The sequence below is a fragment of the Taudactylus pleione genome, unplaced genomic scaffold, assembly GCF_031769625.1.
Source record: "Taudactylus pleione unplaced genomic scaffold, aTauple2 ptg000027l, whole genome shotgun sequence".
Lineage (NCBI taxonomy): Eukaryota > Metazoa > Chordata > Amphibia > Anura > Myobatrachidae > Taudactylus > Taudactylus pleione.
In genome coordinates, this window is record NW_028284429.1 from 2,717,220 (window position 1) to 2,737,757 (window position 20,538).

The 20,538-nt window shown below is 46.8% G+C and overlaps 1 protein-coding gene across 1 annotated transcript; it reads right to left on the reverse strand.

Annotated features, from left to right (window-relative positions):
* Positions 1 to 17,562: 17,562 nt before the first annotated feature.
* On the reverse strand, positions 17,563 to 19,469 carry LOC148539146 (uncharacterized). Its single transcript, XM_088451797.1, has one exon. The coding sequence runs from the start codon at positions 18,753 to 18,755 to the stop codon at positions 17,877 to 17,879; it is 879 nt and encodes a 292-aa protein (XP_088307923.1). The 5' UTR covers positions 18,756 to 19,469; the 3' UTR covers positions 17,563 to 17,876.
* Between the last annotated feature and the right edge of the window lie 1,069 nt (positions 19,470 to 20,538).

Here is a 20,538-nt window from a genome sequence, read left to right on the forward strand (position 1 = left end):
ATCGCGACCATCTTTTTGGCTGCTCGCATATGCTGTGGGTGGTCACCCACAGCTATGCGAGCGGCCAGGAGGCCGCTCGATTTTCATGGAGGAGGGCTCTGATTCAGAGTGAGCGCTCTGGTCAGAGCGTCCGGCTCTGAATCAGGCCCATTGTCACCTGCAATTGTAGAAATGAAGTGTTCGGGCCATTCAGCAGGAGATATCACAGATATGTGATATTTGCTGCTCTGCAGCGCGCAGCACTATGGAGATTGCAGAAAGGTAAGTATAACTATATATGGGTGCAGGGTGCGCGGTGTGGGAGATCGGGGGGGACTTTTACCAGATCTCGGCTTGCCACCCCAGGAGGGTGCGAGCAGACATCTGTACACACGTGGCATTCGCGACCAATCGAGGCAACAGCTGAATTGCTCCGTCGAGCTCCCCTTAGTAGGTGCAAACAATTGGAGAGTTTTTTATTTGCCTTTATTGAGGAAATTGTTAATGTACATTGTATTAATGTAGGGCCTGATTCAGAGGTGGGCAGGAACATAGGGAGTAAGTGCCCAATGTTTCAAATCTGCGAATGCGTCTCGATAGTTATCGCCGGCGGAAGCATACTGGAACTGCATGGTGATCCATGCAATTTTGATAGGCTTGCTGGGTGGTGACTGGGGGGGTGGGGTGGCTGTGGTGGGCAGACGTGTAGGGGCAGTGTCTGTGTTAGGGACGGCCATGCACCGTTGAACATTCTAACTAATGTCCAATGTCTGCTTGATGGAGCGACTATCAGTTCACCACAGAGGAATAGACCTGCAGCCAATGAGCGTCTGAGTAGGAAGCCCATCGGCTGCAGCATTAGCCTACCGCCCTATATGCCGGCCTCCCCCACCTGCATAGTGCTGCATGAGACAGATCAACTGAACATGCAGAAAGACCTGGAGGAGCAATGTACGATCGCACGGGAGCGCGCACAGGCCGATATCATACCCACACATATAGCATCGATAGCGTTCCAATCCGTCGGATCGACAGCGATATCGCACCGTGTATGGGGGCCTTGAGTCAGGCCTATAGTCAGGTAGATCTTTCATCAGTAACTGGTTATTTATAGTCTCAGTTTATCATCTAACCTATTTTTTCAGATTTTCCAAATCATAAAGGGCTGGGGATAAAGGAGTTATTTCAAGTTATATTGTTATTATTCTTTGTGTATGTGTAGTTACATCAAGCGCCTGGTGTGTTGTATAGCAAATAATAAAGTGCAATGGCTGTATAAAAATCTTTGTGAATCAATAATTGTGTATATACAGTACATATACAAAATAAGAGTGTTCTTTTAAACAAGTGACATTTAAAACAATTTATTTTGACATATGACAAACATATATAATTTGAACAGTGGACTTGCACACAATAATAGCAGCGAAAAACTCTGTTGTGAAAAGCATTGCTATAAAGTGCCGTGTGCTGTGCATTGTTTTTAGAAAACATTCTCTTTTTTATCCTATTTTTAAGAATTATTTTCTCTGTGTTTTATATCTTGAGTTTTAACATATTTATATGCTGTAACTTGAGGTATTTATTGTATGAACTACCCAGTTATTTATTGTATATGTTTGCACAGCACACGGCACTTTATAGCAATACTTTTCACAACAGAGTTTTTCGTTGCTATTATTGTGTGCAAGTCCACTGTTCAAATTATGTATATGTTCGTCATTTGTCAACATAAATTGTTTTAAATGTCACTTGTTTAAAAGAACACTCTATTTTATATATGTATATACACAATTATTGATTCACAAAGATTTTTATACGGCCACTGCACTTTATTATTTGCTTTACAACACACCAGGCGCTTGATGTACACATGCACATGCTCTTCTGAGGGCAATTAAACCATTGATGTACACATACACATGCTTTTCTGAGGGCAATTAAACCATTGCCCTATGCCAGTTGCTTTAGCAGACACCTTTTATTTTAGGGAGTGTGGTTGTTTTATATGTAAAGTTCATATTTAATTACGTAGAGGAGAGTTGTGATAGGTTGGTGCAATTACCATACTATAATGCTATGTTATTATTCTTTATCAAATTTATTATTCCCATAAATTCATGGAGATCCTCGTCTTTTTACAAGTTCCAATGGGAAAAATAACCTCATTGATGATGACAATTTGAAGCTCGCGGAGCAGCAAAGTGAATGGCGGTCAGACCTGGGAAAGTCATTCTGATCGGATAGCAGCAGCCAAACATGTTGGGCCTAACTACAACTAGCTAGTATATACTGTATATTTATTCTAGAGGCCTCACCCAGCTGTCATCCAGAAGAGAAAAGGCGCTTAGAGCAGAAGACTGCCCGCTCCAGGACATAAGGTCAAGGATATCGGCGGGAATCTCCCAGTAAGTCCAACATTCGATGCGCAATCACTAACATAACATCTTTGTGTACATACCCGAGTCCTGGCCAGACAACTCCATGTGCTCCACGCCATCAAACTGCGCCATTATTGTTCCAATATCCCTAAAATATCCCATCTGTAATAAATAGCCCAGTGTTTGTGGTCTGCTGTTGGATTAGGTCTCTCCTCCTCCCTCTGTGTAAGGCACCGTGGGAAGCCCTGCCTGTAGATGTGGGTCACACACCAGCACTGACCACTTGCTTGGTGTCACAGCATGGGATTTCCCTGCCGTGGTTGCATCCCATATGATCTCCCACCCACCTCCAGCAATCTCCTGCATTTTGTAGGCAGGGTCGCAACTAGTAGGGAGCTAAGGGGGCACGTGATCTGGGTGCCGGACTTGAGGGGTTGCCGGGGAGAGGCTTCTGGGAGGCTAGGTTGCTCCTCTTGTGGGTTTGGAGCCTCATCCTGGCCTTGAGGGTCACAGAGACACAGTCATTCTAATGTGTCGGTCGCAAGCCAATCAGTGCTCGCAGACCGGCAGCCAATCAGCAGAGGCTGCCGGTCCGTGAGCTCCAATTGGTTCACGAGTGGTGCCACATTACAATGACGGCAGTACTGACAGTTCCCCAGTGTGTGGCAGCCCCGTCCCGCTCCACCCCGAGCTCACCCACCGCACGGCTCTGGCAGGTAAGAGAAGGGAGATGGGGCCTTACTGTGGTATAATGTATTTGGGGCATTACTGTGGCTTAATGCTTAAGGGGCATTACTGTGGCTTAATGAATAAGGGGCATTACTGTGGCATATTGTACAGTGTATGGGGCATTACTGTGGCTTAATGAATAAGGGGCATTACTGTGGCTTAATGAATAAGGGTCATTAATGTGAGGTGCATTACTGTGTGGCATAATGTGTTATAAGGGGCATTACTGTGTGGCATAATGTGTTATAAGGGACATTACTGTGGCATAATGTGTTGTAAGGGGCATTACTGTGGCATCATGTGTTATAAGGGTCATTAATGTGTGGCATAATGTGTTATAAGGGGGCATTACTGTGTCACAAAACCACACACCTTTTTCATCCTCTATGTTGTATATTTTTTTGGGGGGCACCAAATTATTGCCTTACCCTGGGTGACAGTCTGTGACCACCGACATCACATATATTTTGTTGTTACCCAGGCAATCTAGGGCCATTGGGGTGGTGAGGATAAAGATAAAATAGGGATCTATAGCCACAGGGGTTTGTATGGGGGTGATAATGTTTACAAAGGCATCTTTGGTTTACAAGATATGCCCCAGGGCGGTGCTAGACATCCCCTATGAGGAGTTTTAGAATATGTTTTTAAATTGATATTCTTAATCCAAACTATGTAATAAATTAAATGAAACAACGACAATATCTAAAGCATTTGTGAAATAAAAGAATGAGTGACGTGATTAAAGAAACTGCAATCCTGCTAATTACGCCCAGTATGCAGAACAATAACAGGGGTAATGTCTAGTTGTCAATATGTTCTGTAACAAAAACATCCAACATGCAAAACACGGTACAGAGGGCCTGATTCAGACCTGCTCGCAAGCAGGTCGATGTTGCCCAAATGCGCATGCGCACGACGGAGACTGCTCCGCCGTGCGCATGCGCGAGACCCGAATAACGACGGCCAAGCCGTCATTATGGGTATCGCACCAAAGGGGGCGTGCTGTCGATGGTGAGTGACAGCACGCCCCCTTTGGTGGGCGTGCCGGGGGCGTGGCTGCCCAGATGGAGGCGTTCCCATGGGAACGCCTACCGTCTGGGACCGGCCCCACTGACATCACTAATGTCAGTGGGAGTGATTTTGGCTCTGATAGAGCCAAAAGCACTCCAGGGCTTGAGGCAGATGAGACCCTACCGCAAGGGTCTCGTCGCAAGCCCGATGGTCTTGACCATCGCGACCATCATCATGGACGCTCGCATAAGCTGTGGGTGGTAACCCACAGCTATGCGAGCCTCCAGGAGGACGCACAAAAATGTAAAAAAACGCCCTGATTCAGAGCGGGCGCTCGTTCAGAGCGTCCGGCTCTGAATCAGGCCCAGAATTTGATTAGGTACTGGGATTTACACCCAGCTGCTGTGAATGAGCAACATCAAGCATAAAGTATTTCAGGTTACAATTTTGAAACCTTTCAGTCAGGCAAATTATTGTCCTGTCTGGACAGACACTGACAGAGGTAATAAAACCAGCTGAAACAACCCGCATATGTATATGCACAGTACAGTACATACATTGAGTTATAGTGCGACACTATGTAAACCAAAAATGCTAATTGATTCCCATTGTATGAGATGCAGTTTCCATTATGTCAGTTTTATCACAATAATGACTTTGCTGCTTCGCCATGAACTTTACAGCTGCAATTAACTAGTAGTTGTTGATCATTAGTCCTGGGCTGCAATGTCAGACATTTAAAGACCCCCATACATCCAACGGCGGATTGCGCAAACCTGCACTCGATGTTCCGCGATCCCTTGGAGGATTGGTGAAATCCACCATGTTAAATTTCACAGATATGCAAATCACGATCGCAGGATGGCGGCGATCCGTGGTATGTATTTGGGGGCCTTTAGACAGGACCGTCCAAATGTCATGTTTGTGTAATTACAACGTAGGCAGACCTGCATGGAGACGAAGATAGGCCTGTCAGCAACCGCATCGCCTGCTGTGATATTTTTCTAAATATATATTCTATTGCCAGATACAGAATTGGACGGAAATCGGGTGTATGTGTTCCAGAATTGCATGTATAGAAAGAAGACGTATATTCGCCCACATCCAGCAGTGCGCCACCCTCTTATGTGTACACTCTGTTTGCTTCTTGTCATCATCAATGCAAACTATACTATACCTATACTGCACTTGGGGCCTGATTCAGAGGCGCTCGCTATTTGCGAGTGCTCGCTCTGAATCAGGGCGGATTTTTTTTTTTTTGCAAATCTGCCTCCAGGCATAGCTGTGGCCTGGCGATGGTTGCGATTATCGCGACCATCAGGCTCATTGTTCTCCCCAGAAATTTTTTCCAGCCGGGTGGCATCCAAAAGTAGCCTGGTGGGGGCCTTCACAATTATGCGCGTGCCGGGAAAAGGGGTGTCTCCCTTACCAATCCAGCCCGACAGGTCTCAGACTGCTCCCCCACTGGCTCTCAGTCAAAAGTGCCCATTATACAGTACCCCCTATAGTTTTCCCTTTTATGCATTGCCCCCTGTAGTTTAACTTTGCCCTTATGCATTGCCCTCTGGCTGAAGCAGTGCCCCCAGACTGGCCCCTTATGCAATGCCCCCAGGCTTAAATAGTGTCCCTTATGCAGTGCCCCCAGGCTGGCCCCTTTATGCAGGGCCCCCTTTTTGCAGTGCAGTGTACTTGCTGGCTGCCGCACGCTGACTGGATCTAACTAGATCCAGCACGCGAGCGGGGCAGGCTCCTCGCGTCGCGGGTAACATCATGACATCACCCACGCAGTGCATCACTGGGATCGCTGGCCTCTGAAGCGATCGGAGGCTTCTTTAGCCTCCTGTCACTTCAGAGGCCAGCGTTCTAAAACGGAGACACGAATGATGTCAGTAGGCCGCCCCCAACATCGACAGCCGTCCCGTTTTGTAGCGAGCCCCGGAGTAAGTGCAGTTCTCACTCGCTCTGGGGCTCGCGCGCTGGCCGACCATCGACCCGCTTGTGATCGCATAGCGATCTGAATCAGGCCCTTGGTGCGAATTTGTCAGATTGCAGCCTAGGATCGGCCGTTGCTCACCACAGTGCCGGCTTCCCCTGAATTCTGGAGTGGTCAGACGCCAGGCGCAGAGGCGAATGACGTGCTGAGGATTATACCTGGGGTCTACTAGGACATCCATGTGCTCGCTCCGTTATTTGGTTCCTGCAGTTACTGTCATGGGTGCAACCTGATTTCCCTTTACCCAACGGTAGCATTGGTTGCTGTCAGCTGATACTATCCTCCAATGGACTGCTACCTTAGGGTATTTAGTCGGGCTCCAGACAACAGGAAGTTGCCTGTACAACGTTGTTACGTCAAGTGTATGCTAGCTGTTGCAGTGTTCCAGGTTTCAAGCTCCTTCTAGATTTACTCTTCTAGTGTTTACCCATGGTAAAGTGTTTACCCACGCAGTAGCAAAGACGCACGCAATCGGTTGAGTAATTCGCATTGCGCATGCGTTTGCATCGCAGTGCGATGCAAACGCATTTGCGATTGGAAATACGTTTGCAGAGGCTACGCAGACTCCTAGTACCATTCTCCTGTGCCAGTTCTGCGTCTGAAGCTACAGTGTGTGTACTTAGTATATCATCCAAGTACAACCTCCTAGTGCCATTCTCCTGTGCCAGCCCTGCGTCTGGATCAACAGGGTGTGTACCCAGTACATCACCGAAGTGCAAAACTTCCAGTATCATTCTCCTGTGCTTTCCCTGTGATAGTGTTCTTCCATTTCCCACTTGTGCCGGATACCTGACCAAAGGGCCGCGACCTGCTTGCTGGGTGCAGCGTAAACCCAAATCCCGCTTGGAGGGGTCACTGGTGAACACCTCCCAGTAAGTTATACTCTGTGCCTTTTGTCAGGTCTAGCCAAAATCCGGTACTTGTGGATGAGGAAGGTATATATCCAGGCCCCTCGCCTCCAATTCTTTTCTCAACCTGGGTCCATGTCTTCCAATACTTCTACAGAGGACCACCATAGCCCGAACGTGACAGAATTATTCACATGGAAGTCTGCGCATCTACATCCAACTTTGCATTACTGATGTGCGCGGAACCCCGTGTTTTGCCAAAACCACCCTCACGTGTTTTGGTTTGGAATCAGTTTTGGATTTTGACCACCTCACAGCACTTTAATCAGGAGGGACTTTATTGCAATCCTAAACACGCGAGATCCGTTTTTTATATCCGATTTCCGAGAAGACCAGAGTCAAGACTCTGCTCTACTCCGGGCCCCAAAATGATTCCGAACGGGTTCGGTTGAACTCGGAGTGTCTGCGTACAGGTGTGTTCAGTTTTCTCAAAATCCCAACCGCTCACTTGTACTTTGCATAGGCTGCAGTTCCGCTGGCACGCACTTGCTGAGCTCTGCCTATATGTATGGCTCTGCAGTACCCGTACCAGAGCAAGCATGGTGCAAAAACACCCAGCATACGCTCTGTGGGGCTGGCGCAAGTACTGATGATGATGATGATGACGACGACTTGAAGTAACCTAAGCGCCACTGCTGCCGATGCATAACGCAGCTTGAGGTGTGGAATACTCTGCAGATGTGCGTTGTATGCCTGATTTACTTACAGCTCTACACTAGGGGTGTGCACCGGCCACTTTTCGTGTTTTGTGTTTTGGTTTTGGATCTGGATCTTTCTTCGTGTTTTGGATCTGGATTGGTTTTGCCAAAACCACCCTTCCGTGTTTTGGGTTCTGGGTTTTGTGTTTTGGATCTGTATTTTTTTGAAAAAAAGCATAAAAACAGCTAAAATCACAGAATTTGTAGGTTTTTCTGCTCCTATGCTATTATTAACCTCAATAACCTTAATTTCCACTCATTTCCAGTCTATTCTGAATACCTCACACCTCACAATAGTGTTTTTATGTCCAAAAGGTTGCACCGAGGTAGCTGGATGACTATGCTAAGCGACACGAGTGGGCGGCACAAACACGTGACCCATCTAGGCGTGAAACTGCAGTGGCAGACAGGATGGCATTGAAAAACTAGGCCCCAAACTGTACATAATGCAAAGAAAAAAAAGAGGTGCAAGATGGAATTGTCCTTGGGCCCTCCCACCCACCCTTATGTTGTATAAACAGGACATGCACACTTTAACAAACCAATCATTTCAGCGCCAGGGTCTGCCACACAACTGTGGCTGAAATGATTGGTTCGTTTGGGCCCCCACAAAACAAGCTGGCAATTAATCTGTCCCTGCACAAACTGGCTCTACGGAGGCAAGAAGTCGTCCTCATCCTCCTCATCCACAGATTCCTCACCCTCTTCAGTGTTATGTACATCCTCATCCTCACAGAGTATTAATTCGTCCCTGCTGGAACCACAGGTCCCTCTGTACGTTCTGGAGGCTGGTCTCCCTGGAAGAGTTGATCATTCATTTTATGAACATCATCTTCTCCACATTTTGTGGAAGCAACCTCCTACGCCTTTCGCTAACAAGGTTCCCGGCTGCACTAAACACTCTTTCGGAGTACACACTGGAGGGGGGGCAACTCAGGTAAAATAGAGCCAGTTTGTACAGGGACCTCCAAATTGCTTCTTTTTCCTGCCAGTACAGGTACGGACTGTCTGACATGCCTACTTGGATGCTGTCACCGATGTAATCCTTTAACAGACAGACGCACGCTTGTCGCTGCTGCTTTGAGGATTCAAGTGCGGCTACAGCCCACACAATTCACAAAGACAGAAAAAAAAAAAGAATATTTTTATTGTTTGTGGAGCACACTTTGAGGGTTACACCACCCTCTAACAGACAGACGCACGCTTGTCGCTGCTGCTTTGAGGATGCAAGTGCGGCTACAGCCCACACAATTCACAAAGACCGAAAAAAAAAGAACAATATTTTAATTGTTTGTGTAGCACACTTTGAGGGTGTCACCACCCTTTAACAGACAGACGCACGCTTGTCGCAGCTGCTTTAAGGATGCAGGTGCGGCTACAGCCCACACAATTCACAAAGACAGAAAAAAGAACAATATTTTAATTGTTTGTGTAGCACACTTTGAGGGTGTCACCACCCTTTAACAGACAGACGCACGCTTGTCGCTGCTGCTTTAAGGATGCAGGTGCGGCTACAGCCCACACAATTCACAAAGACAGAAAAAAGAAGAATATTTTTATTGTTTGTGTAGCACACTTTGAGGGTGTCACCACCCTTTAACAGACAGACGCACGCTTGTCGCTGCTGCTTTGAGGATGCAAGTGCGGCTACATCGCACACAAGTCACAAACACATTAAAAAAATAGTTTTTTATTTTTTGGAGCACTTCGTGAGTTACACCACCCTTTAACAGACAGACGCACGCTTGTCGCTGCTGCTTTAAGGATGCAGGTGCGGCTACAGCCCACACAATTCACAAAGACAGAAAAAAGAAGAAGAATATTTTTATTGTTTGTGTAGCACACTTTGAGGGTGTCACCACCCTTTAACAGACAGACGCACGCTTGTCGCTGCTGCTTTGAGGATGCAAGTGTGGCTACATCGCACACAAGTCACAAACACATTAAAAAAAATTTTTTGATTTTTTTGGAGCACTTTGAGAGTTACAACACCCTTTAACAGACAGACGCACGCTTGTCGCTGCTGCTTTGAGGATGCAAGTGCGGCTACAGCCCACACAATTCACAAAGACAGAAAAAAAAAGAACAATATTTTAATTGTTTGTGTAGCACACTTTGAGGGTGTCACCACCCTTTAACAGACAGACGCACGCTTGTCGCTGCTGCTTTAAGGATGCAGGTGCGGCTACAGCCCACACATTTCACAAAGACAGAAAAAAAAAGAACAATATTTTAATTGTTTGTGTAGCACACTTTGAGGGTGTCACCAGCCTTTAACAGACAGACGCACGCTTGTCGCTGCTGCTTTGAGGATGCAGGTGGAATCTAGACGGGATTTGGAACCGAGGACACACTACCTCCATCAATTGTCTAAATCCCACTGCACTAATGTCGGATACCGGACGCACGTCTAACACCAACATAGCAGTCAAGGCCTCAGTTATACGTTTTGCTTCAGGATGACTGCTGTCGTACTTCATCCTCATCGCTAGGGACTGTTGGAGGGTCAATTGTTTAGTAAAAGTAGTGATGTTCCTACTTCCTCTCTGGGATGATGAACAACTCCCAGCAGCAGCAACAGCACTAGTAGGAAGTGGTTCTTGATCTTTCCCTATTTTATTTTTATCAGAGAAAGTTTGGTCCTCCATTTATGTTATATTGATATATATACGTGCGGCTAAAGCGCACACAAACACAGAAAATATTTTTTTATTTTTGCTGGAGAGTAGTGCACTTTGTGGGTTACACCACCCTTTAAGAAATGAGCCAGCCGGCTCTTTACTTATGGGACACAGGCGCACGCTTGGCGCTGCTCCTTTGTTGATGCACGTGCAGCCACAGTGCACACAAGTCACAAACACAGAAAATATATATTTTTTTGGTTTGGAGTGTACTTTGGGGGTTACAGAACCCTTTAACGGTCAAGCCAGCCGGCCCTTTACTTATGACACAGGCGCACGCTTGGCACTACTTTGTTGATGCACGTGCGGCTACTGCGCACACAATTCACAAACACAGAAAATAATTTTTTTTTTGGTTTGGACTAGAGTGTACTTTCGGGGGTTACAGCACCCTTTAACGGTCAAGCCAGCCGGCCCTTTACTTATGACACAGGCGCACACTTGGCACTACTTTGTTGATGCACGTGCGGCTACTGCGCACACAATTCACAAACACAGAAAATAATTTTTTTTCGGTTTGGACTGGAGTGTACTTTGGGGGTTACAGCACCCTTTAACGGTCAAGCCAGCCGGCCCTTTACTTATGACACAGGCGCACGCTTGGCACTACTTTGTTGATGCACGTGCGGCTACTGCGCACACAATTCACAAACACAGAAAATAATTTTTTGGGGGGTTTGGACTGGAGTGTACTTTCGGGGGTTACAGCACCCTTTAACGGTCAAGCCAGCCGGCCCTTTACTTATGACACAGGCGCACGCTTGGCACTACTTTGTTGATGCACGTGCGGCTACTGCGCACACAATTCACAAACACAGAAAATAAATTTTTTTTTGGTTTGGACTGGAGTGTACTTTGGGGGTTACAGCACCCTTTAACGGTCAAGCCAGCTGGCCCTTTACTTATGACACAGGCGCACGCTTGGCACTACTTTGTTGATGCACATGCGGCTACTGCGCACACAATTCACAAACACAGAAAATAATTTTTTTTTTGGTTTGGACTGGAGTGTACTTTGGGGGTTACAGCACCCTTTAACGGTCAAGCCAGCCGGCCCTTTACTTATGACACAGGCGCACGCTTGGCACTACTTTGTTGATGCACGTGCGGCTACTGCGCACACAATTCATAAACACAGAAAATATTTTTTTTTTTGGTTTGGACTGGAGTGTACTTTCGGGGGTTACAGCACCCTTAACGGTCAAGCCAGCCGGCCCTTTACTTATGACACAGGCGCACGCTTGGCACTACTTTGTTGATGCACGTGCGGCTACTGCGCACACAATTCACAAACACAGAAAATAATTTTTTTTTTGGTTTGGACTGGAGTGTACTTTCGGGGGTTACAGCACCCTTAACGGTCAAGCCAGCCGGCCCTTTACTTATGACACAGGCGCACGCTTGGCACTACTTTGTTGATGCACGTGCGGCTACTGCGCACACAATTCACAAACACAGAAAATAATTTTTTTTTTGGTTTGGACTGGAGTGTACTTTCGGGGGTTACAGCACCCTTAACGGTCAAGCCAGCCGGCCCTTTACTTATGACACAGGCGCACGCTTGGCACTACTTTGTTGATGCACGTGCGGCTACTGCGCACACAATTCACAAACACAGAAAATAATTTTTTTTTTGGTTTGGACTGGAGTGTACTTTCGGGGGTTACAGCACCCTTAACGGTCAAGCCAGCCGGCCCTTTACTTATGACACAGGCGCACGCTTGGCACTACTTTGTTGATGCACGTGCGGCTACTGCGCACACAATTCACAAACACAGAAAATAATTTTTTTTTGGTTTGGACTGGAGTGTACTTTCGGGGGTTACAGCACCCTTTAACGGTCAAGCCAGCCGGCCCTTTACTTATGACACAGGCGCACGCTTGGCACTACTTTGTTGATGCACGTGCGGCTACTGCGCACACAATTCACAAACACAGAAAATATATTATATTTTTAGCACTTGGGGGGAGCACCCCTGATGGACAGGGCACCCCCTGGACAACACTACAGCACCTCTTTAGGACTGGGACACTGCACAGGACTTTGGAGTGGACACAGCCCCTTTGGAGAACTGACTGCACAACACAGTCCAGCCAGCCCCTATGGACTTTGAAGTAGTGGACACAGGACACAGCCCCTATTAACAACAGCAGCACAGCACAACACAGCCAGCCCCTATGGACTTTGAAGTAGTGGACAACAGCAGCACTACACTACACTACACTACACAGCCCTAACTCCCACCCTCCCTCTTCACTGTCCACAGCCGAGTGAGAAAATGGCGCCGACGTGGGTACCTTATATAGGATCCAAAACCCGCGAGACTCGGAAGGCGGGAAGATGACGTTTTGCCTCGATTTCAGAATCCGAGTCAGGCGGGAAAAGTCGAGCCTGACTCGGATCGGACTCGGATCGGGGGGGCTCGGGGGGGTTCGGATTTCAGAAATCCGAACCCGCTCACCCCTACTCTACACCAACCTTAATGACAAATCATACTAGTTACAGGCATAAATCCTACAAAGATCTTAGCAATTATAGAAGTACACAGAGTGTGTGTGAGTGTATGTGTGTGTGTGTATAATACACATACAGTATGAAGAGAATTATGACAGTTTGCATATATACTGTATCACTGGTACTGTACTAATAGTTGTCATAATACCCAATTACAAACATGCACCCTTTCTACGTTGTAAATTAATAATATTGCATGTATTTCTCTTGGAGACACTTAACCATACTGTATAAACAGTTGCATTTTTGCTCACATTACATCTATGTACATATATAGCTTAATTTGTCACTCAGCAAACTCATCCAGCTTCCTCAACGCACAAAGCGACAAACAAATATGAGAACAATAGGAAGCTATACAGGGTGAGCCACTAAAATCCAGCTCACCTGAAGCATGGCTTTATGGCACAATGTAGGGTACCATTCAGGGTCTGCTCAATGCTCTCAGCCGGCCTACTCCATTTGCCAGACGCCTGCTGAGATTTTGGTACCAGCGGGCACCCGGCAGATCCTCCTCTGCAGTGGCAGATGCAGGCTGTAGCTCACCCCTGAGCTCCACCTTCTGGCTCCCATAGTGGGTGAAGGGAGAGATGTCATGATGTCTCCCATAGTGCCAAGCGCGAGGAGCAGTCGGACGGCGGTGGGCGCAGGAGTGGGGCTTAAGGTAAGTGTTGTGTGTGTCTGTGTGTCATTATATGTAAGGGGCACTTCTAGTGTGGGCACTACATAAAGGGCACTACAGTGGGCATTGCATAAGGGGCATTACTACAGTGGGCATTGCACGAGAGGCTCTACTGCAGTGGGCATTGCATGAGAGGCACTACAGTGGGCATTGTGTAAGGGGCACTACTGCTGTGGGCATTATGGGCCTGATTCAGACCCACTCGCAAGCGGGCGAACGTACGTTAGGCGTACGTACAAAAATATTTAAATTCAAGGGCTCGCTCGTATTTTCGAACGCATCTAAAAATCCTCCCCAAACTCAGACGACCCCTCCTCTAACTAACGAGCGTGCGAAATAGCGAGCGTACATCCCCAAAATGGCTTGAAGGGAACGCACGCACAAGTATAAACCGGAAGTGGCCTTGTCAGATGTCGATTACCTGCTCCTTTATTCTGCCTACCTCCATCAATCGTATCATGCCAATCAATGAATCAATTACCTTATTTTTTGTTTTTTTTTCAACACAATGCAAGAAACTTTACTCTTGTCCGTGTTTGTGTTTTCACGCAGAATACGTACGGATGAAACATTCGCTTTTATTGTTCAATAAACATGTTACCCACAATTAAACAATTGTTCTATTGCTTTGGATCCCCGCATATTTCCCGGGGTTCATTTCTTTATTTAAATTTGCTTACGCATGTCACTGCATCAAGCCTATCATAACTCTCCAGAGATTTCTGGCCCTGTCGAACACATGACTCATACACTAACCAATAGAATTGCTCCTGTTAATTTCCCAAATACATTAGCCAATCAGAATTTTTTTGGCCACTTTATCAAAAATGAATTTTAGGAAAAACACCATTGCCATCATGAGAGCCTCCGCATTCACCAAGCGCGAGCTGCTGGTGCTAACGGAGGTGATAGATAGGCGTATCACCAGCCAGCCTCCACCCATAACCAACCGGCAGAAGCGTTCCGCATATGCGGAGGCACGGGCCCGCCTGCGCTCCTTCGGCTCACGCCGCAACATCGTCCAGCTGGAGCGCAGGTGGTCGGACCTGCAACGGCGAACGCCCCGCTTGCTGGCATGCTTTCGCATGCAGATTTCAGAAAGTTTTATTTATTTTGTTTATCATGTTTGTCTTTGTGGCCCAAACTGCGTGTGCATGTTGTCATGTCTGTCCAATTTATTCATTCTCCTCATATTTGCATGGCCATGTTTTCCCTCTATTTCATAATTATTCATTCTCCTCATATTTGCATGGCCATGTTTTCCCTCTATTTCATAATTATTCATTCTCCTCATATTTGCATGGCCATGTTTTCCCTCTATTTCATAATTATGCATTCTCATATTTGCATGGCCATGTTTTCCCTCTATTTCATAATTATTCATTCTACTCATATTTGCATGGCCATGTTTTCCCTCTATTTCATAATTATTCATTCTACTCATATTTGCATGTTTTTTCTTGTTGGGGGGTGTTTTTAAATTGTTTTTTGGCCAGGATTTGTGCTGAAACTAACCACAATTTGTTTGACATCTTTTAGGGGGACAGCCAAGACTACGCCGTCAACGTCCGGCCAGACGGCGGTCACGCCCACTCTCCCCAACCCCCAGCCAACACTCCACCCCCAATAATTCCCCTATTTCCCACTCCTCCCCAGCCTTCCAAGACCCACTCCCGGAAATGTCGGGCCTACTTCCCCTCCGTCCCACTTCCCCCTCTCCTCCAACCACCCCTCTTCCAATTACCCCCTCCCCGGAGTCGGTAATAACCCCGCCCCGATCTTTGGGGAATGGAGGGTCCTCCGAGGAGGACGATGGTGGGACTTCCGGAGCTGCCGTTTTGTCACCCGGTATGTTTTTCTTTTGCCTTTTTTTTAAGCACAAACTGTTTGTATGTAATCATGTGTCGTTCCATTATTCGGGGTTTTTGGGTCGACTTTTGTGGATTTAGCAGATTGCCTTTAACTGTTCCTGCTGATTTCAACATACACATATCAGACCTGGGGGAATTTGTACATAGGCCTTGTATTTTTTGCACCCCCCATTTTTATTTTTTTTTTCTTTTGGTTATTTTTGGAGTGATTTCGTTGTATTTTATAATTTTTAATGTGGTTGCCCTATTGTTGTATTAATCCACACACTTTTCTCACCAACAGAGGAACAGAGGCGTTGTGACGAAGTTCAAGTTTGTGTGGCCCAGATGCGCCAACATATAATTGGTGTGCTCGTGGCCCTTGATCGTTTGTCTGGCATCCTTCGCCAATAGTTTGTTTTTTGGTTGTTTTTTTTCACATTAAATGTTAGTTTTCAAACATACGTTCCGGCTAATTCGTTTTTGCAAACCCAAAGATTGTTAACCCTGACATAAGTAGACTGTTCCTGCAAGGATTTCCATTGTTTTAAAGTAAGATTGTGTTTTGTATTTGTATGTAAAACAGCCACAAGAAACACATTACAGTCACAATGTCATTTCCCTTTTTGGGTGTAGTGTCAATTAGATATTTCCACATTTTACAGGTTCCTAGTTGGTGTGCAAGCTGCTTAGGCCAATCTTACAAAGCCAAATGATTGTACAGGCTTCCTTTTGGTGTGGGTTTTGAACCAGAAAACATATTTCATTTTAGCTCAACTGGCGACAGTACTGGATTACCCCTTAGTCAAATGTACCGTCTGTGAACCTGGTTACACTTGCTGGTAACGTCCAAAAAAAGGAAGAACATTTCACTCTACAAACATTTATTCACAACATTAAACCTTCTATCGGATGAGGTGTTGTCATGTGTGCAAACCACTTATCATACTAACATAAAATAAAGACACTGAGACGTGGATTTGGCAGATAACTTGATGGCGATTTATTGGAGAAATTAATATTATTTATTAATTCTTAAATTAATTAAGGATGTATGGTGGCAAAGAAAGGACGGCCAGAAATCAGCCAGATCTGCTATGCCCACACACAAACAACAAAAGACATAGCAGGCGTAGATCGCCCAGAGTGCATACACATAACCATGTAAACCATGTCAAACACAAAAGGTAACGCTCACCCTCCAACTTGACTACCCACCCGTTTAGGTGATGATACTGCCCCCCGTTAGGTTGGTACAGCCAACTACCAGTCAACGAAGGGAACGCCCTTAACTCATAATTGCACCTGGACTGGTGAACTGCCGTTCTTTCCCGCCACAGCAAGGTTCTGCTTAGAAGAACCGCCGCACCGCCACCATACCAAGGACTACCCCAATAACGCCAACACCCTAAAAAGATCCACAAGAAATAATGACACCCCTTCTTCTGTCAAATGAACTCCATCAGCCCTATATAAATGACTAAAACGAAATTGAATGCCCTTATGGTAAATGACACGGCCATCATTGGCCATCACAAATTTGGCTACTGCAAAGTTAAGCTTCTTCCTAGCCTCATCTATAGCGGGAAAACTCCTAACCCCACGCCAGACCTGTCGAGGCACAATGCAAGACCAAAGTAATGTACACGAGGGCCAGGCCGATAGCACCCTCGCCAAATCGTTAATTATATCAAGTCGCAATGCTAAAGAGGACTTCTGTCCTAAGTTGTTGCCTCCTAAATGGGTCACCAAAATACGTGGCCTGCCAAAATTTTTTGCGTACTCTAACAGTCTAGGACAAAAGGAATGCCATCTCATACCCCTGAAACCTATCCAACGGATCCTAGCAGAATGTTCACAAAGTGGAGCATGATCTGAACTCATAAAGCTAGCGGCCCAGAAAATATAAGAATGGCCTATAACCCAAATGTCCTTCGTGTCAAAGAGCAAACCTAAAAATGGAGAAAAGCAGTAAATACCAAATTAGTAGTTGTAATAAAACAATAAAATTTTATGGTGTATTAGTGGGATCTGAAAGAACAATAAGTGAGTATCTGCCAAAAGAAAAAGTTTCTATTGGTTGCCAGCTTTACTATTTAAAGTGGCTAGGACAAACAAAAAGACACAAAGGGGAAGAATGGGTGGGGGGGAATTGGGAAAAAACAGGTGAACTCGGCAAGAGGTAAAATAAAAACCTGCTGAGGGATGGACTATGACCTAATTAAATGTTTTGAAATTAGCCGAATTGAATCCGTCAGATCAGGCAAAAATTGTAAAATCCCTCAAGACTCCCATTGCCAGCAATGGCGAGTAGCTAATCCCGAGTAGGGTAGACAGGGGTAACAGACGAGACAAGACGAGACGGAACTTGAGACAAAAACAAGAAAACCAGGCAAGCAATAAAACATAACATTGAAAATATTACATTGCCCTATGGTTCCAAACAATCTTAATGAGTAGGTCGGATGTAACTTTTATAACTATCCGATTTCCAACGTCCCAGTGACTTAATTTCCGACGGTGAGAAACCCGCAGCAGCTGCCGAAGTTGCGGCGCCGATCCTAAATGAGTGCGTACCAAAATCCTGAGGTGAGAGGCCTAAACCCGATACACACCGCTTCAGAAACCAACCAAACTGGTATTTGGTAAGCGGAGTCCTGTTCAAGTGCATAAGCCATGAACCAGGTACATCCGGGCGTAACAATGCGTAACGCATCGCTAACGCCACAGGGCAGATCCGTTCGTCCTTAGACGGACTCAACGAGAACCACCTACCCCTACCAGTCTGGTCGGTCTTTGACCGCCGTATCCTACAAAGCAAAGCTCGATGAGTGACCGAGATATCCGAGCAGAGCATGGTGGCATCAACCCGTTTGGAAGATGCCACCAACTCCGATACGCGCAATGCGCCGTGAAAAGCCACCGAAAACGCCAGTTGGATCAGGATCGCCTCATACTCGGTAAACGCCACTTCGGGGACTGCCCCCAGCACTGCCGGAAGCAAATGGGCGTCCACAGGTTTCCTACGGTCAGCAACTGGCCGAGAGACCCGCGCCCAACCCCTTAAAGCCTTCGCAATCAGAAAGCTTTTAGTAACGTCAGGTTGTCCCTTTAATTTAACATAAAATGCAATGCCTGCCAAGGAGCGCGCCACAGAAGCCCTGGATCTACCCCCCAAACGGAGACTCCAAATAAAAGAAAGCATCGCACGATGCTGACCCTTACCTGCCTGCCTGCTGCTACGGGAATAGTCTTCCCATTCATGCCAAGCCTGACGATAAGCCCGCAAAGTGGAGGGAGCTAGAGACTGCTCTGCTAAGCCCTCCATGCCGGCTCGATCACCTGCCAAACATAAGAGGGGCAAAGCACAGCATCAACGTCAGCACCAGGGGCCAAAGATCGGAATCTAGCCCACTGAAAACGTGATAACGCATCAGCTATCCCATTCTCTACCCCCGGCACGTGTCTTGCTTTAAACATGATGTTAAAACGCAAACATGTCAGCACCAGCTGCGCAAGCAAACGCAAAACCAGCAGGGAAGACGCGCGTTGACGATTAATCGCGTGCACCACGCCCAGGTTGTCACACCTGATCACGATGCTGCGATTGCGCAAGCGTTCACTCCAGATTTCTAAGGAAACCATTATGGGAAAGAGTTCGAGAAGGAGCAAGTCCCTGGTCAAACCCCTTCCTTCCCATTCCTCTGGCCAATGACCAACGCACCAGGAACCATCAAGGTAGCAACCAAATCCCGTGGCGCCTGCCGCATCGGTGAACAGCTGCAGCTGCAAATTGTCCGCGGGTGGAGGCAACCACAGCCGGACACCATTAAAATCCTGCAGAAACGAGACCCAGACAGAGAGGTCCCGCTTAATCTCTGAGGACAAACGGAGTAAATGTCTCGGCTTAGTGACTCCAGCCGTGGCCCTTTCTAGCTTGCGCGAAAAAACTCTGCCCATAGGAATGACCCTACAGGCAAAGTTCAACAGGCCCAGGAGAGATTGCGCCTGCCGCAGGGTAATTTTATTGGAAGCCGTGCACTCCTCTATGGCATTACGCAATTTGTGAACCTTATTGAGGGGAAGGCGACAGGCGCCCGCCGAGGTATCGATCTTGATACCCAGGAATGACAAGCAAGAGGCAGGGCCCTCAGTTTTGTCCGCAGCAACTGGGACTCCAAAATGAAAAAACAGCGCTTGCAAAGAAAACAACAAATAACTACATCTATCTGAACCAGAAGGGCCGACACACAAGAAGTCATCGAGATAGTGGGCTATCCCATGACCTCCGCAAGAAAATTCCACGCACCAGTGCAAGAAGGTGCTAAATCGCTCAAAATATGCGCATGACACCGAACATCCCATAGGCAAGCACTTGTCTATGTAATATTCGCCGTCCAAGCGAAATCCCATAAACCGGAATGACTCTGGGTGTAAGGGAAGCAGACGAAAAGCCGATTCAACATCTATCTTAGCCATCAGCGCGCCTGGACCATAAAACCTAACTACGTTCAAAGCATCGTCAAACGACTGGTACACCACCGAGGAAACCTCAACTGGTATGGCATCATTTACTGATGAGCCTGGCGGATAAGACAGATGTTGAATAAGCCTGTACTTTCCTGGAATCCTCTTGGGGACCACTCCCACCGGGGAAATCACAAGATCCCTTATGGGAGGTTCTGCAAAAGGCCCTGCCATGCGTCCTAAGGTAACCTCGCTAGCCACTTTCTCCCTAAGAATGTGAGGCAACTCGAACGCAGATTTCAAATTCCTAGGCGAACCTGTGTCAACCTCTCTGCAAATAGGTAACTGGAAACCAAAGCTGAAACCTTTAAACAAAAATTCCGCGTCCCGGAGAACAGGGTACCAACGCAACCATTTTGCCATTGCGGCGACGCAGACGGGGGATGAAGCTTTACTTAGAACCAGCACCTTTTGGCGGCTGAGCAGGCTGTTGCTGAGCACCCGCCTTGAAGCACTTGGCAACTGGATGGCTGCCACTACATCGCAAGCAGAGGTGACGAAAACGACATTTTCGACCCTGCGTACAAGTGGAATTATTAAAAGCGAAACATTTTCCACTGGTCGCCTGCTGCTGGCCCTGACGA